Source organism: Pseudonaja textilis, chromosome 1 (genome assembly GCF_049901715.1).
Source record: "Pseudonaja textilis isolate UNSWEBS1 chromosome 1, rPseTex1.2, whole genome shotgun sequence".
Taxonomy (NCBI): domain Eukaryota; kingdom Metazoa; phylum Chordata; class Lepidosauria; order Squamata; family Elapidae; genus Pseudonaja; species Pseudonaja textilis.
This window is the reverse complement of record NC_141990.1, coordinates 132,846,637-132,873,322: the sequence shown is the minus strand read 5'-3', so window position 1 is coordinate 132,873,322 and position 26,686 is coordinate 132,846,637. Positions and strand designations below refer to the sequence as shown.

Here is a 26,686-nt window from a genome sequence, read left to right as displayed (position 1 = left end):
ATAATTCACATAGAAGAACACTGAAAGATTATCATTGTTAACAAAACCGCATGACCAGTTGTGATAGTTGTAAAGAGGGTGATCAAATGACTAGACTGAATTTTATGACCTTTTTATGGTGGTCATAAAATGAATGCCACGGTCATTAAACGAACCCATTGTTTGCTAAAGGCTGTTTTTTGCAGAACCAGAAATAAATGGCTGCTTCCAGCAAAACTATCATAAATCATGCTCATGTGACTGTGGGGCATTGCAAATGGCTGTAAATAAATCCCAATTGCCAAGTGCCTAAATAGCAATAGCATTCAGACTTATATACCTCTTCATAGTCCTTTTCATCACTCTCTGAGACGTTTAAAATGTCAGCCTATTTCCCCCAACAATCTGGGTCCTCATTCTACCGGCCTCGGAAGAATGGAAGACTGAGTCAATCTTGAGCTGGTCAGGATCGAACTCCAGGCTGTGGGCAGAGTTAGCTTGCAATACTGCATTCTAACCACTGTGCCACCATGGCTCTTCACCTAACCCGTAAAAACATGACAGTGCAGCACTTTTAATTCAATCTCAAATCAGCTATTTTAATATGTGCACTCTGAAATGCACCTAGAAACTGAATCCAAAATGCAGTAGTCCTAACAAATATTCATGTATTACATATCAGTAAGTCACCTGCACACAAAAGATCTTAAAGTCAGCTCCATACATCTTCATCTCCTCTGGGAACTCTTTAAAAGCATTCAAATAAGGAATGTGATCATCCATTGCCAACCTGGGTTAAGGAGATTAAAATAAATCAATACATGAATTACAGTTTGGTTCATAACACAGAATAAATGTTAATTATAAACTTTTTAAAAGATGTGCTCATTTCTGACATCCCCTAATTCATGCTAAATATTATATTAAAGTATCTTAACTTATCAGGGTTAGTCTTTCTGGCTGCATTCTAGTAGCTGAGACAAGTCTACATGCCAACATAGGCATGTTTTAGGTAGCATGGACTGAGTATTTGGAGACAGACTAGTGCAGAAATGTGAACTAGTTCAATTTGTTCAATGACCCCTTTTTAAAGATAATTAAGACACTTTTGTCCTGCTTTGGGTATACAATTAATGACCAGTACTAGTTCAAACTATTTGTATTGACTACCACATATATGTCATTGTAATCCACGGGTGTCAAACTCGCCGCATCACATTGCCAACATGTGATGTTTTGCGATGTTTTTCCCATTCGTGGAGCTGGGGTGGGCATGGCCTGCGTGTGACGCATCTGGCCCATGGGCCCCCAGTTTGACATCCTGTAATTGATCCTGGAAATTAAACAGGCAGTCAATGAATATTTTAAGTATGTACTGTAAAGCTACTAATTCACAGCTGAATAAAAAACTGTCATGTTTTACTCGGTGTAACTAATGATAATTTTTTCTATCTGATGTATAACACTGTAAATTCTATGCAGAAGTAAAAGTAGGATTATAACCCAAATATTTATTAGACATTATTTTTCTTACCTTAAAAGATCTGATAATGTAATGGATTCCCTCAGCCATAGTAATGCCAGAGAACAGAAAGCCAGAGTCAGTGGCATGGACAAGCTCAGGTCCCCTTTCTTTCTTTTCTGTAAATATAAACTGCCATCCACTGATCCAGACCAGCCAGACTTTGCTACAGAAAGAGTTCCATAAGGTAAAGAAAGTTAATCTTTCTACAGTACACTTCAATCCAGATTGAAAAAAGCTGCAGAAATAACAAACCATGCCTGTTCTAAAAAGAGCACATTAGCATCCCTCCACTGGTTTAATTTTCCAGCCTTGCTGGAGGATAGCAAAGGGGCATACATAATATTTAAAGTTTGACACAAATAATTAAGCCTACATGGCTTCACTTGAAGCACAGTTTGCATATTACCAACTAAACTAATTTATACAGTTAAAAGTAAGGAACAGAAGTATTTTTTCTCAAAAATAAAAATAGCTACAGCTACAAATAATCATTTAATATACATACACCAGAGGTAATATTTCATTAATGAAATATGAGCATTCAACCACAAGATCAGTAGGAGGAAAAGCAGTCATTCTTTCTTGAGTCTGCACCCACAGTGTAAAAGGTACTGTAAAATTAGCATCTGTTCCACCTTAGGAACTCCTACTTGAAATTGCAGAGATCTTTTGGACAGTCAATCAACAGGACACAAATCACACAAATAATGTATAACGTGTCAAAATTATACCTGTCCACAGCTTTTATAATAAATATACGAATTATAACATGCATATATGAACTAATTTACATATAGAAAGAGTGTGCTGAGTATCAAAGACAACTTCCAGATAGCACATCAGTCTTGAGAAGGAAATGCTACCTCATCCAAGATCAGAAATAATGGAATTTTAGTTCAAAACATCTGGAAGGTATCCTATTGTCTAACCTAACAAGTTAGCTACAAAGGCTCATGATTTTTTGATGTATACATTTAACTTCTACCATAAATAGTTTAAACATATATTTTATGTTTTTGATAGCATGTACACTGAGAACCATCACAATTCAGTCATTAATAAGACTAAGCGTGGGGAGACCCACATTCTACTCCATCTTCAACCATGGAATCAATGGATTACTTAACAATTCAAAGTACCTGACAGTGTTGGGCGGGAGGGGAGGTAAAAAACAGGAGGAGGAAACATATGCTTTTGAATGAAAGGCATGACACAAACATAATAAATTAAGAGCTACCAGTATCTTACCTAGAAACATTACAAAATCTCAAGGGGATTATACTATAGTTTCCCATCTTTTCCAAAATCTAGCAATGAAGATTGCAAGCTATTCATATTTCGTATTGATCATGTTTTATTTTCAATGTATGTATTCAATTAAATCCATTAAAAATAGCATTCTACCACACTCAGTATCAAGCTGCCTTTACTGTCTCTTTAAAGATAAAGTCCCTTTGTTTAGACTGAATATAGTTACTAAGAAAATATTCTCTAGATCACAGGTGTCAAACTCGCTGCATTACGTTGCTGTTGCATGACGTTTCACAACATTTTTCCCATTCGCAGAGCTAGGCTGGGTGTAGCCTGTATATGATGCATCTGGCCAGTGGGCCACCAGTTTGACACCTCTGCTCTAGATCATGGCTTCTAAAAACTAGAAGGAACAATAATAGTTTTGGGTATGACACATATATGACTCACAAAATAAAAGCTATGACGCTCAGTTGATCTTTTCAGTGATCTATTCTGTCTTTTTTTACATACAGGCTGTGTCTTAAAAACATCGCTGATATAAATTCTATCACTAACTCCAGATTAAGTCCAAAATGCAATTCTTTGTGCTCTATTTGTAGCCATATTAAAAACAGCACACTAGCAATCTTTCATTTTATTTGTTCTAGATCATGTAAAACAGATTTAGACAGTCAGCACTAAATTTAATTCAACATAACTTACGTCTTGACAATCCAAATTTAATATGCTTCCCAATGTCTACGTACCTGCATCAAGTGGAAAATTTCAACTTGCCCTTTTTGTTAATAGTTTTATAAACATTTTAAAACTCCAAGATCCCATAATACCTAATTAATAGAGAAATCCCCCAACCACAAGAACGATGTTAGAAAGATGAAACTCCTTAAAACTTGAGGATTCAGATTTAATTTTCTCTGCATTATATTTACCCATATAGATTTACTTTTAGACCTAGATTTTAATTTATTCAACGTACAGAGTAAAAAGAAAGATTACATAGTGTTGATGGTCTTCATATTGTTAAAACTTCTACAGTAATAATTGGACAGTGTACATGTATTTTTATACTACTGTTTGTTAATCCTATCGGACCGCCTGCATAATTTATCAATGCATATTAAATGAACCTTCAAGAAAAAACACACACTTTGGGGCAGCTGGTGGCAGTGTAATAGACTACACCTTCAGGTGGCAGCATGACCTATAAAACCTATGATTCAATCTTCTCCCTGGTATTTGCTTTAGCACTAGATGAGCCACAAAACTGACTTGATCAAGCAGTACTCATGTGCCTTCCAAATGGGTTGGAATACATCATCCTTCATTTCTAGATAGATTTCTTTGTGTACCTATCTACTGAGAGAGTTCTAAGTGGGAAATACTGCTCAAGATGACTTCTGCAATGTACAGAAATTCCCAGTCTGGCAATCAAAAATTGTTTCTGTATAATGGTTTATTCCTCCATTATTCTTAGGGTTAATTCTTAGACCATGTTTTCTACAATTTTTCTACACAGACATGAAGATTGTATGCTTAAATCTCCAAAGTAATCAAATAGAAATATATTTTCATATCTTAAGTAACTACACAAAGAACTAAATAAGGTACATTTGCTCTTACCTGATGCTTTACTAACAGAAGAAGCAGCGGCAGTGCTAAATTCTGATATCACATCTTCTATATCACTTGTTGAACAAGTCAAGTTAATCGAATTAGTACTTTCAACTTCTGTTTCAGTGTCTGTGTGCTGTTTAAAAAATAGTTGAATAATAATAATAATAATGTTAATCCAGAATTTAAGGGGATTCTCTCTTATTAAATCAACCCTTACTAATCTGCTCAGCAAGATACCAAACAGAACATATTTTTAGAAAGGGAGCATTTTGCTCAGTTAATGCAAAATGATTTCTATAAAAACTAAACCTGTCAATGAGTTGCTTGCTTTTTACTGATTTTCTTACAAGATGCAAGTAGAAATAAAACAAAACAACAAAAATGTACTATCAACAATTCAACCAAAACTACATTTTTTAGGGAAAAAAAAGATATGAAAAAAAATGGAATTAACATTTAAATACATAGAAAGTGTAAATTAGTTGTAGATAATTCAAGACACCTTTACATTTATACCAACTGATTCATAGTAGATACAAGACTAAAAAAAAAGACACATTGTTTTCTTTGCTCATGTCAATACAGGTAGTCCTTGCTTAACGACCCTAATTGGGACCAGCAACTGTCACTAAGCAAAGTCATCACTAAGTAGGAAATCATGTGACTTGCCATTGTGCTTTTGGATGGAAGGAGACAAGACTAGTCGGTTTCACATCTTCCGCTTTTGTTTGCCTCCCCACCTTTTGGAATGCTCCAGTGCCTGTTTATTGTCTTGTACATCACAAATAGCCTCTTATTCTCTTGAAATACCTTGGTTTCCAATCTCTCTGCTCTGGATGGCAGTGAGAGGAAAAAAAGCAACCGATTTCTCTCTTTCGCCTAACTTTCTCACTGCCAGCACAATTTTCATGTGTAGAAGAAACATCTTAGTCTCTTGAAATTTCTTCCTTTTCTCTCCAATTTCTCTACCCTGGGTGTGTGTGTGTATGTCTATCAGGCAAAACAGAGATTGTCTAGAGAAATGGTTCTACAGAGCAGAGAGATTAGAGACAAAGGGATTTCAAGAGAGTAATGTAAGCTGTTTGCATAGTTTGCCCATGGTTCCCAGTCCCAGGCTACTGGCTGAATTGTACTGCTTTTGAGAAGAGCAAACAGCTTACTTTTCTGCAATCCTTTTCTCCAAGTTTGCTGCTTTGAAAGGGAGAAAAGGAAGAAAAAAAAAACAAGGATCAGGCACAGGACATTACATACTGACTCTAATGGTGATCATGTGATTTTGAAGGTTGTAAATTTCAACAATGTTGTAACTTCCAAGAGTGGCTAAATGAATCGTAAGCAAGGACTATTTGCACTCTCACGGAGTCGCAATTACAAGCATTTATATATAATCTATGCTTGAATTACTGAATTACAGTTAAGAGCGTGTATACTCTTCCATGGCGGTACTCTTCCCATCTACAGGTAGTCACTCACTTATAACCAGTCAAGATAATAACCAGTTGTACTAGCCATGGACCGGCTGCTTTATGATCATAAAGCACTCCCAGATGTCGTAAAGCATTGTGTTGCCCTCCCCCCAATAATGTGACTGCATTTTGGGTGCTTGGCAGCCTCTCTGCATTTACAACTGGTTGCCAAGTACACTGTGATCACGTGATCATTTGCAAAATGATCATTTGTAAAATTCTCTGCCAACTTTCCCAGAAGGTTAATGATAAAGTTCAGCATGGGAAGGGTTGCTGTGCATCTGTGTGAATAAGCACAGGAGGGGGGCTGCATCACACAAGTGTGAGAGTGTGTATGCTACAAAGTGTAGGTGGGTGGGCACATGCTATAGAGTGCAAGCTTCCTGAGGTTCTCCTCAGGAGGAAAAGCAAGGGAAGCGATTTACTTGTGACTTTCCTGCCAGTTTCCCATTGGCTTTGTTCATGGGAAGCTGGCAAAGGTCACAAAAATGCAAATCATGTAACTGCAGGACACTGCAATCATCATTTAAGTGTAAGTTGATTCCAAGCATCTGGATCACGATCACATGAACACAAGGGTGCTGGAACAGCCAGAACTTTGAGGAGTGGTTATAAGTCCCCACACACTCAGTAACGTCACAGTTTCAGTTGCTGAACAAGTGGTAATTGAGGACTACCTTATCATTGTACTTTTCATCACGGAAGTACCAATATATTTAAAAAGCAACACCAAGCACTGTGGAATCTTAAAAGATGATAAACTATGTAGCAATGTAAGTTTTCATGGACTTCAAGCCGCCCACGAATTACATTGGATGATGTACACAAAACGTTGTGCTTTAATACCTGGAAATACTTGAGAAATCACAATCATCCTGTCAATACTTGAGAAATCACAATCATTGCTACACTGAAGTAGTAGCTACCTTTTGGGAACACACATTTTAACTATTATAAGTCTTAGGAAAATGTTCTAAAAACCAGAATATTTAAGAATTGTCAAAATTTACCACATTAGCTTATTTTGTTAAAAATAGTAGCAAATATACTTTTTCAAGGAACTGCAAGGCAAGTGTGATTTGTAATTTAAGCTTTGGGTGTAATGTGTTTATATACCAATAGCACTTAGCAATAGCAATTAGACTTACATACTGCTTCATAGTGCTTTACAGCCCTCACTAAGCAGTTTACAGAGTCAGCCTCTTGCCCGCAACAATCAGGGTCCTCATTTTACTGACCTCAGAAGTATGCAACCTTGAGTTGGTGAGACTCAAACTGCCGAACTGCTGGCAGTCTTAGTCTGCAATACTGCATTTTAATCACTGCTCTACCAACAGCTCTTATATAAGTGCTATATAAAATGTGTATGTGTAAAGAAGGTAGTTATTATTTCTCTTGAATATTATACTTACAGATGAAATACCATCAGTAACATCACCAACAGGCTTCTCACTATATTTGCTCTTGTGAAGATATCGTCTCCAAAAATTATACAGAACTTCATCCTGATAAGAACCAGCATATTATTCATTAGTATTAGTATAAAGGAGGCTTTTTCATTCATCCATTTTGACAAGGTTATCTATATGGTGGAACTCATATTAAACTATGGATTTTAATATTTTAACACAGGAAGGGGGAAAAGGAAAATATAAAAAAGAAAAAAGCGGATATACAGTATTGCTAGTTTGCAATATTCCTCATTCAATAATTCAAATTGGTTAAAAATATAGATGGGTAATTAGCTTACCTAAAGCATTAGTATCTCTGTTTTTATTTTTATTGCCCAGAGTCACTCTGTAAATGAGACAGGTGATCTCCAAGTTTGGTGAATAAATATTAGCCCATGAATTTAAAAAGGTTTACATACTTGAGTGGGGGGTCCTTAGTTACTCCTGTCCCGATCATCTCTCAACAACTTCATCACTAAAATGATTACTCTACATGGGGCTGCCCTTGAAAACCAGCTGGCCCAGACAGCAATGGACATGTCATGTCCTGATTATCTATCAACCCTGCTTCATGAACAGCACCGGTTGTCAGCTAGCTTCTGGGTTCAATTCATGGGCCTGGTTACTACCAGGGGCTGTTTATTTCAGTGTCCATCTGTGTCAGATAATTTCTGACTACCCAGTGAACTCAAGCAGAGCAGATACATTCCAGGACCAATCAATCAAACTGAGTCTTATCAGGACCTGGGCAGCATCTCGTTTCTGTCCCAGCACTTGCCCTCTAGAAGAGCATCCTCTGGAGATTTGTACAGCTCCAACTCTACAGCTGTTTGTCAAGTTGTTAAAAATGTGATTCTGTTTCCAGGCCTGGGCTAAATTAGGGTAAGTGCCTAGCCTTTTTAGTTTATTAATCTATATTTTGTCCCTAATAAATTCCCTGAGACATCAGATAAATCTTATGTGTACCTTCTTTTACAGGATCTAAAACAATTCATTTTATGTGCAGTAGCTAAACCGTTGCTGTGATGAACATAAGACATAATTTATCTGTTATCTGGGAACAGTTTGACCCTGTTGCTCCTGAGGAAGTGGACATGATCCTAGGGAGTATGCGTGCGAGCACCTGTATTTTAGACCCATGTCCCACCTGGCTTGTGGAAGCTTCCCAGGTGACAGGCAGGTGGACTCTGGCGGTGATTAATGCTTCTCTAAAGGAGGGAATGGTGCCCCAGCACTTTAAGGAGGCTGTGGTCTGCCCTCTTCTTAAAAAGCCATCACTGGACCCCACCCGGCTGGATAATTTCCAACCTGTCTCCAAACTTCCCTTTTGGGGAAGGTTGTTGAGAAGGTGGTTTCTGGATGAAACAGATTATCTCGAACCCTACCAGTCAGGATTCAGGCCTGGATTTGGGACAGAAACAGCATTGGTTGCACTTTTGGATGATCTCTGGTGGGAGCAGAATGGGGGTAGTGCATCCATCTTTGCTCTACTTGACCTCTTGTCAGCTTTTGATACCATTGACCGTGGGATTCTTCTGGGACGGCTTCAGGGAATGGGAAGACTTGTGCTGTCTTGGTTCACTTCCTTCCTCTGGGGCTGCTCTCAGTCAGTGCTGATAGGAGGGGAGAGATCCAACCTCGCCCACTGCTTTACCGGGTTCTGCATGGCTCGGTACTCTCTCCACTCCTGTTCAACGTTTATATGAAACCGCTGGGTGAGATCATCCATCAATATGGACTGAAGTATCACCAATATGCTGATGATACTCAGCTTATGTCTCGGGCCGTGGTGAGTTAAGTGTTGCTGTGTCCTCCCTCTTGCAATGCCTGGAGGCTGTTAGGGGCTGGATGGGGAGCAACGGGTTGAAACTAAACCGATGCAAGACCGAGTGGCTCTGGGTCTGGGGTTCATTGGTTCAGGGAGAATTACCTTTAGTCTTGAATGGGGTGACACTACCCCAAACAGACCCTGTGCATAATCTGGAGGTTCTCCTGAACTCATGACTCTTAGTCAAAGAGGAGGTAGCAGTCATGGCCAAGAGGGGCTTTGCGCAACTGCGGGTTGTGCACCCTTTCCTGGATCAGTGGTCCCTACTCACAGTCACTCATGCCCTGGTCACTTCCCATCTTACTGCAACACGCTCTACATGAGGCTGCCCCTGAAGAGCATCCGGAAGCTCGAGTTGCTGCAAAATGCAGCGGCCCGCATGGTTTTATGCAGACCCCGGTGCGCACATGCTTCACCTTTCCTGCAGGAGCTGCATTGACTGCCAATTTGCTTCCAGGTGCAATTCAAGATCCTGGTTGTCACCTTTAAAGCCCTTCCTGGGTTGGGTCCAGGTTATCTGAGAAACATCTCTTGCCAGTGACATCTATCCGACCCATTAGAGCGAGGAGGCAGGGAATGCTGCAGGTCCCACACCTCAGGGAGATACACCTGGTGGGACCAAGAAGAGCCTTCTCTGTGGTGACTCCATCTCTCTGGAACATTATTCCCCCAGAGATTAGAATGGCCCCCTCATTAATACTATTCCGAAAGGCACTGAGGACCTGGTTTTGCCAGCGGGCCTGGGGAACCCAGAGAGGGATGGAACCCATCAAATGGCTAGTGTGACCTGCTGTTGTCGGGGTGTGGGTGGGTAGGAGTTGGTTTTTGTTTTGTTCTGTTTTCCCAAATTTTGTTCTATTGTACTTTACTATTTGATTCTTTTTGTTAGTTCTTATTGTTTTTATTTTTATTTTTTGTTTTAAATATGATTTTACATTGTGTAAGCCGCCTTAAGTCACCATGGGCGAATAGGCGGCAATATAAATCAAATCAATCAATCAATAATTGATTGATTAAAAATGTATTCCTGTTTTAAACTTTATTTTGGGTTTGATACATCTTAACTAATAAATTGTTAGGGGATATATGCTTTTTATGTTATACCTATGGTATTAACCTTTTAGATGTGTGTCATGGGTAATAAATGCATTGATATAGTAAGAGGAATGAATGTTACATTATGTGATTTTTTTAACCAGTTATTAGCATATCATTGTATCTACTTGTTTCACTCCGTTTCATTCTTTTATATTTTGCTACCATTACTGACCAAATAAATATTATTGTATTATATTGTCTATTTGGTGTATATCTGGTTATTTATTTTTTCAGTCATGGATGCTTTTTTATTGACTGATCTGTTTTTATTGTAAGCAGCCCATAGTTTTCTGTGAGTTGGACAGTCTCCAAATCTAATAATAAATGCTATTACCAGTCCAAACATCCAATAATAATTATAATACAAAGAACTTTTAGGAAAACTTTATCCTACACATAAAGTGTTCCTACAAGTTATCAATTACTTAAAATGTGGATATTTCTTCTTATTCTAAATCAAGATTCCATGTTATACCTTATATAAAAAACACCCAAAAGCCATTATGTGGACTTTTTATGTTTTGGTTTGCTTAGTGTGTGTTGCAGGACCCTAGCCATAGTCTAGCAGATTGTGTAAACCCAGAAAAGTGCTTTATTTTTCAAATGGTTAAGCAAACCATGATTAACCTTAGTACAGAAAAGAACAAAATACCTTCATCTGAGAAGAAACTCCAAGAGATTGCAGAGCTTCAGCTTGTTTTCTAAGAATATACTGAAAGCCTTCACATATGTACCATTCCCAGCCTTTATCTGAAAATTAAGAAAAAATGAAATCTTATGAGTAGCTTATCTTTGCCAGTTAGAAATTTTAAGAATAGGTTCTTAAACATACTTATTAGGGAATAAATTGCACAATCAACATTACCTACCAAATAGACCTAAATGATGACAATGACAAACCACCTTCGTATCATACCAAAAATCCTACATGTTGTATATTATCAGCATACTGGTTATACCCAATCTCAAGTGACATCAACAACATCTGAAAGCAACCATGAAGAAAGGAGAACCCATGTACCAGTGTCTCCTACACCTCATTCCTACAGGTGGTCCAGAAGGATATTTGATCAATAGTGTTAAAGGCCTTAAAGAGTCTTAAGCAATCAAGAACTAAGGCCCTTGCACCAGGTATCCATATGTCTACAAGGTTAGGTTTTTTTTTAATGGAACCCTTAAATTTTAACACTATGAAAATTAATGTAAATATTGCTGTTCTTAATTGTTGCAAGTGTATAGTAAAATACTTTATGCCTTAGAAAATGTTAGAGATTGAAAAAAATGGCAAAAGTTTTTAATATCTTTTTTTAAAGATATAAGGGTAGAGAAAAACATTTAGATCCAAAAGCTAGATCAGCGCTCTCTCATATAATCTGGAGGAGCCATAATCAATACACATTATATCTGAATATATTTGGTATGCCTGAATCTATTATTCTGCATACTCTTCCTTTATATAGTTGTTTTTAATGAATACCAATCCTAATTCATTTTTAACATTATTGGTTCTGAAACACATATCCTTGAGAAGTAAGAAAAAATTCTCAAAGGTAGTCTTTCAAAACATAATTTTTACAAAACACAATAAAGTTATCTCCATATAAGTTATTGATTTCAGATTCTTACCACTGTGTGACCATGTGTCTAGAGCAGCGGTCCCTAACATTTCTGGCTCTGCATAACGGCAGCAAATGGGGGGGGAGATGGGATAATTTTACATTTGCACCTGCCACTTGCAAAATATGGGATGCACGTGGTCACCTACTGCTTGCACAGCCCAGTTCTCAACCTGCCACAGCCCAGTACCAAACTGCAGACCAGGGGTTGGGGACCACAGTCTAGAGGATTAGAGTTTATTAAGCTGATGCTAAAACTCCAGCTATGAATAAACCTACAACCCACAGATTGTATTTATTACCTCCACTGAAGAACTGATATAAACAAACACACCTTATTGGATGAGAAGGCTGTAAACTTGTTCAGCATTAGCTGTATCTGATGGGGGGGGGATCAACATTTTATACCTTTATAACTAATAAAAAACAAATCTTACCAAATTTATTCTTCCCTTTTCTTAATCCTCTAGAGATAGACTGCGCCCTTGCATTAGTAATAACATCACCAGTTTGAACTTCTCTAGTCTTCTGCAAGTTTTGAAAACATATATGGTTAATACACATGCCCAAAATTATTCAGCTAAAACAACTAAACCAGGTCTACATTTATTTAAGAAGTTCATACATTGCATTCATGTATTCGATATTAATAGTTAATATTTAAATATTTACCCTTCAACTTAAGGTGAGTTTTAAAATTGGGAAATAAATAAAAGCAACCTTACTTCTATGACAGTGTGGCAAGATGTGCAGTAAAATCTGCCTTCTTCTGTAACACTCCAGCTGACAGCAGAACAATATCCACAAGGTTCATTGTAGTCTCTCTAAAACAATGTGAAAATGTCCATACTTTTCATTCTATCCAAATGCACAATGCAATAAATATTTAAGAAAAAAAATTCAGCATATAACAGCAAACACCCTATTTAACCCTAATATATTGTCTGCATGTAACATGGCTTTTTAAAACTAGTATGGTCCTGCAGATCTGCAAATTCAGGGCCATTTCCTTCAACTAAACATGAATAAAATGGATTTTGTGACATACAGTCCTATGTATGTTTGCTAGAGAAAAGCCCCTTCATTGTAGTGAGGTTTATTTTATAAAAACAAAGTACTACCACCACTATTATGCAACTAAATATTTACTCTCACAACTGTGCTTCTTGGCTTTGCAATTCAAATCCTGCAGCACAATTGGGGGAGAGCATAAAACGGTCGAGAGGGAATAGCCCATAGATACAATCAACTCCACTATTAAGATGCAGGACTTCATCACACAGGTATACACCGTTTTGAACGTTGCAAATTTTATTCTCTTTTCCCTGATCCAAACCACGCAAGGAACAGCAGCACAGGAAGAGGTTGGCAACCCCAGCAACACCTGAGAGAGGGAGGCCAATTCAAGCCACAAACAGAAACGACGAAGTTAGTGACTCGAGATCCAGACTATCATTATTAGATGGCCGTTAAGAAAGTATTCTGTCTGTGCCTCTTTAACTGCTGCAACTTGGTCTTCCACGGTTTAACATCCAGATCGTTAACTCCTGCGTTAAATATATCCTCAAGCTGTGCCTTTCCTCTCTCAAAAGAATCCTGAATTCAACCAATTAAGCTTCCTCAGGCTTGCAAGTGAAATAATAATTTTTTAAAAAAACAACAGCCTCCAACAGCTACCGACGGGCTGTTCCAGATGCAAAAGTGGTGCTTTAAAAAAAACCAGACCCCACCTACGACATCATTTGTCCGCAAACGAATGGATTTATTTTCCCGCCCGCCCCAAATGTGCAATATAGGTTTCCTAGTCCTCGCGTCCTTTGCTAAAACGCCGCCACCTCCCCTCGCCACGCTACGCCCCAACCTCACCGCGTCCTCCTCCTCCATCGCGCGCGCCCCGTTTCACGCGGCAGCGATCATCGCGACTGCGCCATAGCAACCAACTGGGGGATGCCGGGGAGCCACGGAAACAAGCAACCGGCCGGGAAACGAGACCTCTAGCTCTAGGGTTCCGAAGGTAATAACAGCGTCCGCTTTCTTGCTTGAAAATTGAAGATTTTGAAGCTTGTTGTGGCTCTTAAATCGAAGTTATCTCCGAGGGGTGGTGGCTGGAAATGAAAAGTAGAAATATTTGTTTTGAGTGAAAGATTAGATGAATGACTATCGGACACGTGTCATTTAGCAAAAGCCACCGCAACAAACGTTCCAAGATATTTTTTTTAAAAAATAGTAAAGCGAGGTTAAGTGTGGAGCAGTAGTTAGGTACAAGCAGAGTGGCCTAGTTAAGATAGAGCAATGTTGCTTATAAAGTGGGGTTCTAGGGCTCCTCCAAGAACCTCTGAGACCTGCAAAATCTAAATTATTTGCCAGCCTATGTGGAAAAGGAATAGAATGTTTTTTTAAAAAACCCACCAATCATGAGAAGCGGTTGCAGCAACAGAGGTATCTTTTTAAAAAATTTAATATGGGTAACATTGATAAAATAACTCGCGAACGAAAACTGTTCTCCATTTTTTGTACTCCATTTTTTTTTTAAACCAACAAGCAATTCCGAAAGAGAAAAAGTTTAAGAAACACTTGAGAAGTAGAGACCCAAGTTTATATTACGTGTGAAACGTAATTACAGCCATTATAGCAGCTTTAATAGGGAGCAACCCTGCCCCCCTCTGCCAGATGTCGCTGAACAAATCCTGGCCTATGTCACCATTAGCTTTATAGATTGAAGTGCTAGGAATTGGAAGTTTAGGGAGACTTAGAGAAACGCTAATTTCTGCTAAAGATCAAACGCTCTGATTCTATTTATACATTAACCAGTTTTGTTTGGATAAGGGACTACACTTGGTTTAAATTATGGACTATCAATAACAATGGTGCATTATTTGGCTTTCTTGAGAAAATGCAAAGTAATAAACTGGGTTTAATTTACAATAAACAGATACTTCCAATCACCTGCTTGCAGCAATATTGTAAGTGAGGAAGAGTACAATGGCTCGTTAGTATTTTACAGCTACAATCCAAACAGCTGCTTCTCTACATTGGGCTAATTTATTTATTTTTTTACATTCATTTTAGGTCATTTATAATCCGCATTTCTGCAAGTAGTGAATATTCAAGGCAGCTAAAAACATTAAAGAAAGAATCTGAAAAAATACAAATGTTATTTGATCCTAAAGCTAACTAGCAATTAAAGACCAGGGAAGGAAGTGTATCTTTAACTATGGTGTTTCACTATAAGATACTGATACATTTTTTTCAAACAATTATTGTGATACTTTATAGCACTGTGTATTATAGAAATTAAATAGAATGTGTTCCTTTTCTTGTATGATTTTACTACTCAGAATAGAAATTGATTTCACCAGTTCAAAGACACTATCAAATGTATAGTTACTGTCTTATCTGATATTTTAGGCCTCTGAAGTACTTTTAACATGCAGCATCATTTTATAATTAGTAATTAGTTTTTACTTTTCGTTGGAAGAAAAATCCAGGTCCAGTTCCAAGCCAAGAATAAAATGAAGGTTGCTTTAAAAAGGTCTGTTTATTGATGAACAGAACCACCAACAGCCTGTGGTTCTGGGTTAGCTGTCCCAGAATTACAGTCTGGTTCTACTCATCAGTAAACAGAATCTTTCTTTCAAATCAGCCATTTTATTTCCAGCGCCTTTCTCCCAGCTTGGAACTGAACCAGATGAATTTTTCTTCCAACATTTTCATGTACAGTATATTAATACTTTACAGATGCAATTAAAATCTGAATATTTATTTTAAAAATAAAATAACAATACTCTTTCCCTTTCCTAGTAAAGAAGTAAAAAATATGCATTTGCTATTGCAAATGCGAGCGTTGTCAGAATTACATTCTGTCAGAGGTGGTATTCAGCAGGTTCTGACCAGTTCTGGAGAACCTGTAGCAGGGGTGGGTTTCTACCGGTTCTGTCCACCTCTGTAGAACCAGTAGTTCTGAAGAGCAGCAGACATAGAACCGGTTCTGATGTTTTTGCCCACCTGGGCCCTTACCTGACCTTTATTTCCTGATTTTTCAACTTCAGCTGCTATGTGAGGCACAGCTGCAGTTAAAAAAGCAGGAAAAAAGGGCTTTTTGAAAGGCTGCTTCTCTGCACGCAGCATGCTGATGACAATTTACAGGCACGCGCCGGCAGCATGCAGGGAAGCACATTGTAAATCACCGAACCTTGTAAATGACCGAACTGTCGGATCCCACCCCGACCGGTAGTGGAAATTTTGAGTAGTTCAGAGAACCAGCAAATCCCACCTCTGACTGGAGATTTTACAGTATCCTTCCCCTGCCATGCGCACCAAGCCACGCCCAAAGAACCGGTAGTAAATAAATTTGAATCCCGCCACTACATTCTGTGATACATTACATTTTGTGCATTTGCTTCACATATTGCCAGATTTATCAATTAAAACATATAGATATTAACTATGCAACCTTTCTCTTGCACTTATCAATATGAAACTAGTTTTTCTAAATCCTGGTTTTTATTTCTTAGACATGCTGTTTGGGTTTTTACAAATTAACAGACTTAATAGCAGCTAAAATGCATTGCTTATTGTCCACCTTGGTTATTGTATCAGAATTTGAATGACTGAACTACTGCATTGCCTGCACATTTTCTAAAATTCTCATTTATTTTACCGAGGTTATCTGGAATCTCAATTATTGCCCAATCTATTGCTTGCTTTATGACTCAGTATCTCATGTGAACTAAGAAAATTGGGTAAATTCCATAAACCATATTTAAATTAATCTTAAAGATGGGTATGCCATGTGAATGTATATCTTATATGGATGCTACTTGGCACCAATATGGGAGATTCTGAGCAATAAGAACTTGCCTTGTGCCTTGACTAAGCCTGGCTGGTTCCTCTTGATCCATTATAGATTTTTAAAGGGGAATCGGAATAACAGTTGGAAGGGACATTGGAGATCTTCTAGTCCAACCCTCTGCTCAGGCAGGAAACCTTATACTATTTCAAAACAAATGCTTGTCCTATCTCTTCTTAAAACTTGCAGTGTGGGAACATTCACAACTTTTGGAAGCAAGTAGTTCCACTGATTAATTGTCTTAACTGTCAGGAAATTTCTCCTTTAGTTGTAGGTTGTTTCTTCTCCTTGACTAATTCCCATCCACTGCTTCTTGGCTTGCTTTCAAGTGTTTTGGAAAAGAGGTTGACTTCCTCTTCTTTGTGGCAACCCCTTAGATATTGGAACACTGTTATCATGTCAGCCCTAGTCCTTCTTTTCATTAAACTAGACATACCAAATTCCAGCAATTGTTCTGTTCAACCTATATTAATATAGTGTTTTAATTCTTTAACAGCAATTAAGATATCAAAACTTGAAACCCGCCATCCTGTGCCCAAAGTTTGGGAAACCAGGCTCTTCCTGTCACAAGCCAGGATAAAGGGTGAGTGGTGGAGGAGTAACACCTCTTTAAAAAAACCTTGGTCCAGCTGGCCCGGCTGGTAGCACCTTGTAAGGGCCCCTTGCCAGGGTTACAGAAAATGGTCAATGGTTTTGAAGGTGGGAGAGGAGCCTACGTCCCAACAGCAGATAAAAGGATGGAACTGTCTTCACTTAGTTCACTTCAGTGCGTGGCTGCAAAATGCGTCTTCTCCAGCGGAGCGACCTCTTATTAATACCTGGCAGTAGGTATAAAATACCTTCCATGACAGATGGAGTGACACATCGATTAGAGTTGGAGTACCTCAGTTGTATCAGTGGCATTATCTAGTCAAATTTTGGATCTGAGGATATAGCCTCTGCAACTTGGACAACCAGCACTATGGTACCAATTTGGAAGGGCAAGGATGACATGGCTGAATGCTTGAATTATTGGCTCTGTGTCATACCATGAAAATGTTTGAACATGTTATCAATGCCAGGCTCCGCAAGATTGTCTCCATCACTCCAAATCAATGTGGCTTTTTGAAAGAGAGTGGAACAATGGATGCTACACTGCTCAGTTGCTTTTGAAAAAGCACTGTGAGAGGACTAAGTCCATCCATGTGGCATTCCTTGACTTGGAAGAGGCCTTCAGTCATATCCCACACAAACTTATTTGGCATGCTCTATGATCTAACAATGTCCCTGAAGCTTACATCCAGTGGATTTGACTATTGTACTGTGGCATCACTAGCATGGTTCAATGTGCAGTGGGAACATCACCTCCCTTCCACATCAATGTCGGAGTACATCAGTCATCGGTGCTTTCACCTCTACTATTTGTCCTTTGCATGGATACTGTGATGCTTGACCTCCAATAGCCCCATCCATGGTCACTTGTCTATGCCACAACACCATCTTGGTGAATAAGCAACGTGAAGACCCCCAAGAGCAAACACGGCAATGGAATGAACAGTCGGCGAATTTGGCCTTTGACTGAACATCAAGAAAACGGAATGTAGGGAATGCGCCCCTCCCCCCCAAACCAATGGAACCATCACCTTTGGTGGAGAAGATCTGAAAAAAGTAGAACAAATCAAGTACCTTGGCTTCCTCACATGCAACGACTGCAATAGTTTTCCGGATGCCCACACCCATGTCAGTACTGCCTGGATGCAGTGACCCCAGGTGACTGGAGTCCTGTGTTGACTCAGTGCCTCCAGTCAAAGATTTACATAACAGTGTGCCCAGTCGCCCTCTACAGATTGGAGTGCTGGCCAGCAACAGCAAAGCATGAACAGCATGGAAATGTAAAGGCTCCGATGGTACCTTAGACTAATGCAATTTGACTGCACCATGAACTATCACATCTGATGTTGACTGGAAGTTGCACCTGTCGAAAGGTGTCAAAATGAGTGAGTGCTTGTATTTGTATTTCTTAATGTTTCAAATTCTGTCAGGGGTTGTCTTTATTTCCACCAGAGTAGTTGCATTTTAGTTCTGTGTTGCTAAGAATGGTGCATTCTGCGACCCTAGGTGTGCTGCACCCAGTGACATTAAAGCATCTCTCAGAGGTGGTTACTGCAGCGTTGTGTAGGGATCTCAAAGGGGGAAATACCTATATCTTGTCTTGGTCTAGTTCTGATATAAAAGAGGGCAATTGGGAGCACTTGTGGTCAGGAGAGGTGTGTCTCCTGACAGAGTTTGTCCAGTAGGGTCTTCACCTCTTTGTTTGCTCTCTCCATGGCTCCTGATGATATTGGAGAATAGGGCACAAGGAGGTTTTGGGTAATGCCCAGGGCCTGGAATATATGTGTGAGGACTTGTGCTATGAGGGGCACGCATGGAGGTGGTCCATGTTTCACTTGGATAGTAACAGGTGTTGCTCCTTTAAGTAGTCCCACTTCTGATGCATCCCAGCCCCATAAGGAGGGTGGCAGGCTTTTTAAATCTTCATGAAGCCCTGTGTTGCTGGTTATCAGCATGATTGTCTTGTATGTGCCTTTCCTGGGATCTCCAATTGCAGTCCCTGTTTGCCACGTGTTATGGTAGTTCCCATTTTACGTAGGAGATCCCTTTCTAGTAGGGATAGTGGCGACGGGGGGCAAATAGTGAATGCATGGTCTACTGTGAAAGGTCCTAGTTCTACTGTTACGTTGTGGGTAAATTCTACAGGGATTATTTCACCCCCACCCCCACTCCCATTATGCTATCCCGAGCCCCTTCAGCCACTGAAGCTTTATATGGTGGTTCAGTAATTAATGAGGAGGTGGCTCCAGTATCAACTAAGCAATTGTATTTTTTTCCTCCTATAAGAATGGTGACAATGGGTTCCCCTTCAGGGCAGTTTTTTTAGGGGGCTAGCCAGCCTGTTAAAGGTAGCCATGAATTCAGTGCTTTCATTGTCATGTTCTAGTGAGGAAAGGGGTAAATCATGTTCTCTTCTTTGCTCCCATTGATGTCTATTGTTATTATTTATTGGAGGAAACGGAGCGCTGGGTGGTGCCTGGTGACTGAAACTTTGTTGCTCAGTGTAATGGACTGGATTATTGCCTGGCCTCATGTTTCTAGGTGGTGGGTGATACCGGTTGCGGGAGGGGTGTTGCCTACATTGCCTGCTGAAATGACCTTCCTGTCCGCACCTATAGCAATGCTGGCATTTGCCTTGCGACCATTCTGCTTTATCGCAATGCCAGCATTTCTTTGAATTATAGGGAGTTCTACCTGGCGTTTGTCTGGCATCATGTTGCATTACAGCAAACATTTTAAAGTCTTCCTGTCTTTCTATCCATCTCTTTCTATTTTTCTCTTCCTCTTTCAACTTGTCTCTTTGATCATAGACAAATTTAGCGATCCTGCGCAACTCTGCTATGTCTAAGGTTGGCCAGTTAGAGACGAAGCAGTGGAAATGTTCTTTAATATCCACGGTGGACTGGTCCACGAAGGCTGAAGCTAAAATCCTTTGGTCCTTCAGGCAGCTAAGGACTAGGTGGGCATATGCAGTAGCTGCTTCTGACAGGCAGACCCAAAAGGCATCAGGGTTTTCCTTTTCTCTTTGTGTTGTTTTTTGAAATTCTGACCAGTTTAAAGGCTTTTTACCTACTTCATCTAAAGCTTCTAGTAAGTTATTTTTTGCTCTTGTGTATTCATCCCAGTGATTGGTATCATTGTAGTCCCAGTCAGGGCGATGTACTGGCCATGCAATGCGGGCTGGGGCTGCCTGTCCAGGGATAGTTGGTAGTTTAGCTATTTGGTCTGTTTTTTCAAACAGTTTTAATAGTTCATCTTTCATTAGAAAGACTTGTAGCAGCTGGGTCGTATCACCCCAGGATGGATTATGGCTGCCTATGATAGATTTCAGGGTTTGAATTACTGTTTGAGGATCAGCCCTGAAAGCTGGGGTATCCTTTTTCCAGATGACCAAGTCAGAGGCAGAGAAGGGAGTGTGGGTAAAAACGTATTCTAGTTGTCCCCTATTTCTGCCTGGCACTGGTTTGCTTAAAAGGGGAGCCATAATCCATGCCTCAGTCTTCCCTTCCCAGGAATGGGTTTCAGGCTTTTCCTGATCTTTTCCCTCGGTCAGGTCTTTGGTCCTAGCCATTTCAGCCCAGCAGTACCAGTAGGGTATTTGGCTGGGTTTAATGCATGTTCTAAGTGCTTTCAGGGTTTTATAATCTAAAGTACCACTATCAGGCCAAATTTGTCTACCCGTGTCATCTCGCACCAGTACGGGCCCCTCCCCACACTCAGCCTCCAGTTTTCAGATCTCCCTTAAAGGTGGGGATCTGGAAGGACCTACTCTGCTTTTTAGACAAGCTTTTTCCAATTCTGTTTGCCAGCAGCCGGTACGGGCCCCTTCTAAATGCACTGGGCTTTGCTTGCGGGATGCACCGGGACTATTTCTCCTCTGCTTTATATTTATTTCCTAACACCAGTTCCTTTTGCAGCCCGCTCGTTTTTTCTTATGTCCTTCAGAAGGACTCACACTCCATGGTAACCCCTTGCGTTCCCAAATCCAGCTGGTCACGGCTCGTTTTGGAGCTAGCAGCTGGCTGGGGTGCGGCTGGCAATCATGGAGGAGGTGAGGTCCCGCTGTTTCCGCAGAGAAAACCCACAATCACACACCTGGTATACTCACGCTTCCACTCCCCTCCCTAGTAAGATTATAAATTTGATGCGGTACTCACCTGCTTTCAAGCAGCTGTTGAGCGGAAAAGCCCAAGGACTCCCTTTACTACCCTTATGCCTTCCGGGCTGGGTCCGTGGATGTTGTCCCTGGACAAAGAAGGTCCATGCCGGCTGGGTTTGGATCCGCGGGCCCGGTCCAGTGGCAGGGTTGGCTGGAAAATCTTCATGGTCACCAATTGTCGAAAGGTGTCACAATGCCTTTCTTCCGAGGATTCGATTTTCCCGCTGGGAGAGCTCCAGCGCAAGGATGCGGACAACTGCTTGAAAGCTAGATCTTTTTATTTTTCAGGAAGCCGAGAGATAGCGAGAAGTCTGTGTTCCTGGGCTAGCTACCTTCGTATGGTAAGTCCCTGATTTTTATACCCTTTTCTCCTTTTGTGTGTGAGTGCTTGTATTTGTATTTCTTAATGTTTCAAATCCTGTCAGGGGTTGTCTTTATTTCTGCCGGAGGGTAAACTCCGTAGGGTGCGGAAGGCAAACTTTGCAGGGTGGTTTGATTGTATTATCGGTTTTGCCCTAATCTCTTTTAACTTAATGGTTTCTTATATTTGTTTTGTGGCAATCTCCTGTCTCCTTTGTAATATATTTTGTGTCTTTTGTCTGTTTGTTTTGCTGATTTGGCATGTCTTGTGTTTGTAAGGGTTTTCTTTTCTTGTTTCCCTAGTTTTCTTAATTATTTGGGCTTTTGTCTAAAGGGCTTCTTTAATACCTTTTATTTGATTCCTTTTCCTATGCAAGTTTGTTTTATGGCTGGCCTGATGTTCCCTTTGGGCTTTTCCTGCTTGGGTGACATCACTGTCTTCGTGAAGTTCCCTTTCCACACACCAATTGTAGAAAAACTGTGGGAAGAAAGTCTTAGATGGTATGGAACATATCATATGCAGTAAAGAAGACTCAGTGGCAAGGACAGCCATGCATATGGACCCTGATGGCCAGCGACCCCTTGGGAGACCAAAGAATCAGTGGATGGATCGCATCAAGGAGGACATGAAATGCATTGGTATCATCCCTAAAGATGCCCTGGATCAATCCAAATGGAGACGGATATGATGACACACACAGACCCTGCCACAGCGTGGGAATAACACTAACATATATCAGACATGACAGTATGTAATTTATCAACATAATTACTTTTCATAGAGAAGGTTCACACAACATAGTAACTAGTTTTACTCACAAACTAGCCTACCATATTTTAGTTTGCTGTGTTGCATGAATATAGCCTGTGTAATAGGTTTATGGTTTAATGGGTTCTGTGTAAAGTCCCCAAGTTTAACTGAGTAAACCAGTGGTTAATGCAACCATGCAAACATTTGTCATGCAAATACAACCCTGGCTATTTACATATCAGTTGGTGATTTGTGAGTATAAATGTGCTGCAGAAAATCTGCATCATATTGTCTAGTGTTACTTCCTTTGGGTGAAAGCTGGGCCAAATAATTTGATTGAAAAATATACACCTATGTTATATCCACCCTTTTTATCTATTTGCTTAATTGCATCTTCAAGGAAGCATTTAAATTGTGAAAATAATATGGAGGAGGTGTTTGGTCCTGGTTTAACGTGCATGGAAGTATCTAGGGCATAAAGTCTCGCAAAATCATCAATGCTATAAACTCCAAGCATTCAAATGTCAAGTAAATGATGTGCATCTTGAAAAATGAATGTTTGTATTATCAATTGATAACCATAGAGATGTCTATAAAACTCAGCACATCACCGGGGTTGGGAAGCAAGCTGTTGCAGTTGGTTTCATGCTGACATTTCCCTCTCCCTCAAAAAAAACAGACATACTTATTTCAGATTGGAAAGTGCTTCTGAGTGAAACCTGACTGAAGAGACATTGAAATAGTTGAAAATATTTTTCAAACTGAAAAAAATAAAATAATCAAATTTGGAATGCAAAATAAATGCATACTGAAAAATAATAATCCTGAAACAGTTATATAATTATTGGAAGTCAAATTAATCATTTCAGTTCCACCTCCATTTACTCATCTGTCCTAACATGAGTAGAGACTTTCTTTCTGTCTTACTTACTCACAAAGCTGTTGGGGAAAGCAAGTCTTGCCTTTGAATAATGACACAAATATAACTGGTTATTCAACATATAAAATTATGTGTTAACCTTTGTCCCTAATTATAGGTTATCCAAGCATGCTGAGGCCCTGATAGGAATATGATAATTTTGGAGTTAGGAGACAGCCTGTCTTCTCGCTTCAGTTCAGTTTCTAATTAAAAGGATTGCATGCAGCATATTCAAGTTGATGCATACACTGATAAATATATGCCCGGTGGATTCTAACTAGCCACATTTCTAATGAGCAAGGTTCCATGGCTAATATTAATTTCTGATCTTTGTTTTCCCAAACCTGCAAAGGGTATAAGCATATCTAACTTGAACACAAGACCATTTATCTCCTTCAGTATAACAAAAGTCTGCTTTTGAGCCATATTGTTCAACGTAGCATTTGCTTTCAGAATACAGTCAGGGTCCCTCAGATGAAGCTTCAAAACAGAGTTTCAGGGAAGAGTCCCCAAGGAACATACCAATTATTTCTTGCAAGTCCCTGACAAAGAAGGGTTACAAACAATTGCTTCTTATCATAGACTTCTGAGTTTGGTACGTCTTTCTGTTATACGGAGACGTCATTTTCTTTGCCTTGCAAAGCATGCTGTATTTTTCACTTTATGGATCAGGGGTGTCAAACTCAAGGCCTGGGGGCTGGATCCAGCCCACAAACAGAGTGCTTAGATCTGGCCTGAGGGGCTGCCCTGGAAACAGCGAAGGACTGGCCTGCGGTGCCTTTGCCAGCGAAAATGGAGCTCGGGAAGGCCACGTATGCCCACCCTGGTAACGCCCCCCACCCTCTCCGTGGTCAAACACAAACCTTGATGTGGCCCTCAGTGAAATCAAATTTGACACCCCTGTTATAGATCTATAATATGGAGCAGAAATACTTCTCTGGCATTCTGGCTGCTAAGTAGAAATTGCTGCCACTACAGACTACTTCTGCAAACTTGTTGGATGGAGAGCCAATAGGAGATATCCCAAATATTGTATGCATTTAGTGACTGAAAGTGAATCTTGAGTTTCTGGCAAAAAACAAACAAACTAGGTACTGAAGAAAGCTTATAATCAAAAATTTTTTTTGTAAATGGCAGGAAACAATAAACCAGTCATTAAGAATATTATTAAAAACATAGGAAAATACTGTTAAAAGCATCAGTAACAAAGACTACACCCAGCCAATTTAAGCCTGATTCAGCTCCCAACCTTGCTTACTCACCAAAGGCTGACCAGAATTTTTTTTTTAAAAAAAAACAGGATTTTCTTGCCAGTGAGTGCATAATAGGGAGGGAACTTGCCTGATCTCCATCACAGGGAATTGTAAAGCTTGCAGCAATCACTGAAAAGGCTAGTTTTCAGGTGTGGGTGTTAGCCTATCCACCATCAGAGACTTCGCATCATAAACCCTGAATGGGATCCTGTTCAGGACATGTGTGCAATTTGATAATTTTCCTGGACACAGAACTTTTGCTTGAAGAGTAGATGGCAAATATGGGCAGAAAGCCATTACCCTCTGAACCAGTCATGCCTGTTTCTGGACCATGGGGATCATACATACCTTGGTCATCATGCATGGACTATTGAATTGTAATAGTGGACTATTACAGCACATTCTACATGGTACTCTTACTGAGGTCCACTTGAAAGTTGCAGTTAGTCTGGAATACACCAGCAGTACTGGCAATTATAGTAATGCTGTGGTATGTCCATGTTACATTTCTGCTTTGTGAGCTATACTGCTGATTGTCTATAAAAGTGAAAAACCCACAATGGACCCGTGAATAAATTCTTGAAAATTGATTTCCAGTCTATCAGTCAGAATCATAAACAATTTGTAGTCATTATTCAATAATGATATAGGCCATAATTTCTTGTTAAAGTCAAATCTTGTCTCTCTTTAGGTATTAGTGCCATATTGGCATCTTTCCATTTCTCTGGCATCTTTCTTTTCTTTAAGAGAGTTCACCATATTTGTAAAAATTGTAAAAATTCATCCTCCAAACTTCTATAATAAGAACCGGTAATCCATTTGGTCCAGGCACCTTTCCTGGTTTAATCTTTTTTACAGCTTCAGAAAGTTTATTTATAGTTCTAAATCCATTCATAATCTGTTTCTGTTCCTTTATAATACTCAGTAAATTTTATTTCTTTAGATATTCATCTATCGTCTCCAAAGTTGTCACTTCTTTTATACAGGTTAGAATAATATTGATTAAATACTTTTTGCATAACCTTACTATCCGTTAGTACAATATCTCCCTCTTACCGTGTCCTTTTCCTTTCTTAATTTATATGCCAAGCATTTCTCTGGTTTGTTTAGAAAACTCAATGTTTTATTCCTCCATATAGTTCTTTCATTTCTATAATTGTTAACATAGATAATTAACTATCAATGTAAAAGTTAATTTGTTGAGAAATACTTATTTTATCTGGAAAATTCTTTAATTTTTTTTTCTCTTTATCTCAATCAAAATAGCTTGTGTTTTCTCTTGCCTGTTTTTCTTGAGTTCACTATTACGTTGTTCAAAATAACTTCTGATAAAAGGTTTTCTTGCGTCTCAACTCATTCTTAAATCAGTACTTTTTTTTACATTATTTTCAAAAAATTCTTTCAATTTGTTTTCTGCTTTCTGTAATTTTCCATTTAGTCTCATATAAAAGAACCAGATTTCCCTTTACAAATCAAACTTATATGATTATGACCTGAAAAAGTAAAAGTAATATCTCTACCTTAGAAAACTTGGTAGATAAAATTCTTAGAAATCCATATCATATTTATTGTTGAAAGGTATCTATGTCTTTTAGAGAAGAAAGTATGCCCTCTTGAATTGCCATTTTTCTGTCTTCATATATTCACTAGCTCTGAATTGTCCAACAAATGCAATAAATATTTTAGTAACTTGCCTTAAATGACTTTAATATTTTTCTTAGAAATTGTATTCAATTGTGGATATAACACTCCATTCCAATTCCCTGTCAAGCTCCAATTTCCATTAGAGAAATATGTTAGTCTTTCCATAAACCCTTTATAGAGCAGTACTTTTTCTTGGGGCAGAGATTCCATGCATTAGCCTTTTAGTCCCCCATGCAAATTAACATCCACTCCAATAGATCTACCATGGTTATCAACCAATACAAGTTCTGGTTTTACTTTGGGATTAATGTAGAAAGCAAGTCCATTTC

At 39.2% G+C, this 26,686-nt stretch overlaps 1 protein-coding gene and 2 long non-coding RNA genes across 4 annotated transcripts in view; 2 read left to right on the top strand and 1 right to left on the bottom strand.

Annotated features, from left to right (window-relative positions):
• Positions 1-13,825, bottom strand: part of TAF1B (TATA-box binding protein associated factor, RNA polymerase I subunit B) — a 45,323-nt gene extending 31,498 nt beyond the window's left edge. Inside the window, exons 1-8 of one of the 2 annotated variants that reach the window (XM_087917084.1) lie at positions 13,698-13,825; positions 12,557-12,655; positions 12,269-12,359; positions 10,868-10,965; positions 7,251-7,343; positions 4,367-4,505; positions 1,514-1,667; positions 670-769 (exon numbers count right to left, since the gene is read on the bottom strand). In XM_087917084.1, the coding sequence (XP_087773210.1) occupies positions 670-769; positions 1,514-1,667; positions 4,367-4,505; positions 7,251-7,343; positions 10,868-10,965; positions 12,269-12,359; positions 12,557-12,655; positions 13,698-13,715 (792 nt within the window). In that variant the 5' untranslated portion in view covers positions 13,716-13,825. The remainder of the gene's footprint in view (positions 1-669; positions 770-1,513; positions 1,668-4,366; positions 4,506-7,250; positions 7,344-10,867; positions 10,966-12,268; positions 12,360-12,556; positions 12,656-13,697) is intronic. The other variant, XM_026695278.2, reaches the window with a different exon arrangement.
• LOC148127813 (uncharacterized) overlaps positions 13,764-26,686 on the top strand; it is a 52,875-nt gene continuing 39,952 nt past the window's right edge. Inside the window, exon 1 of the long non-coding RNA XR_015740241.1 lies at positions 13,764-13,845. This is a non-coding gene — a long non-coding RNA (uncharacterized LOC148127813). The remainder of the gene's footprint in view (positions 13,846-26,686) is intronic.
• On the top strand, positions 18,530-22,299 carry LOC148127815 (uncharacterized). Its single transcript, XR_015740243.1, has 3 exons — positions 18,530-18,656; positions 21,719-21,771; positions 22,168-22,299. It is a non-coding gene; the product is annotated as an uncharacterized LOC148127815 (long non-coding RNA).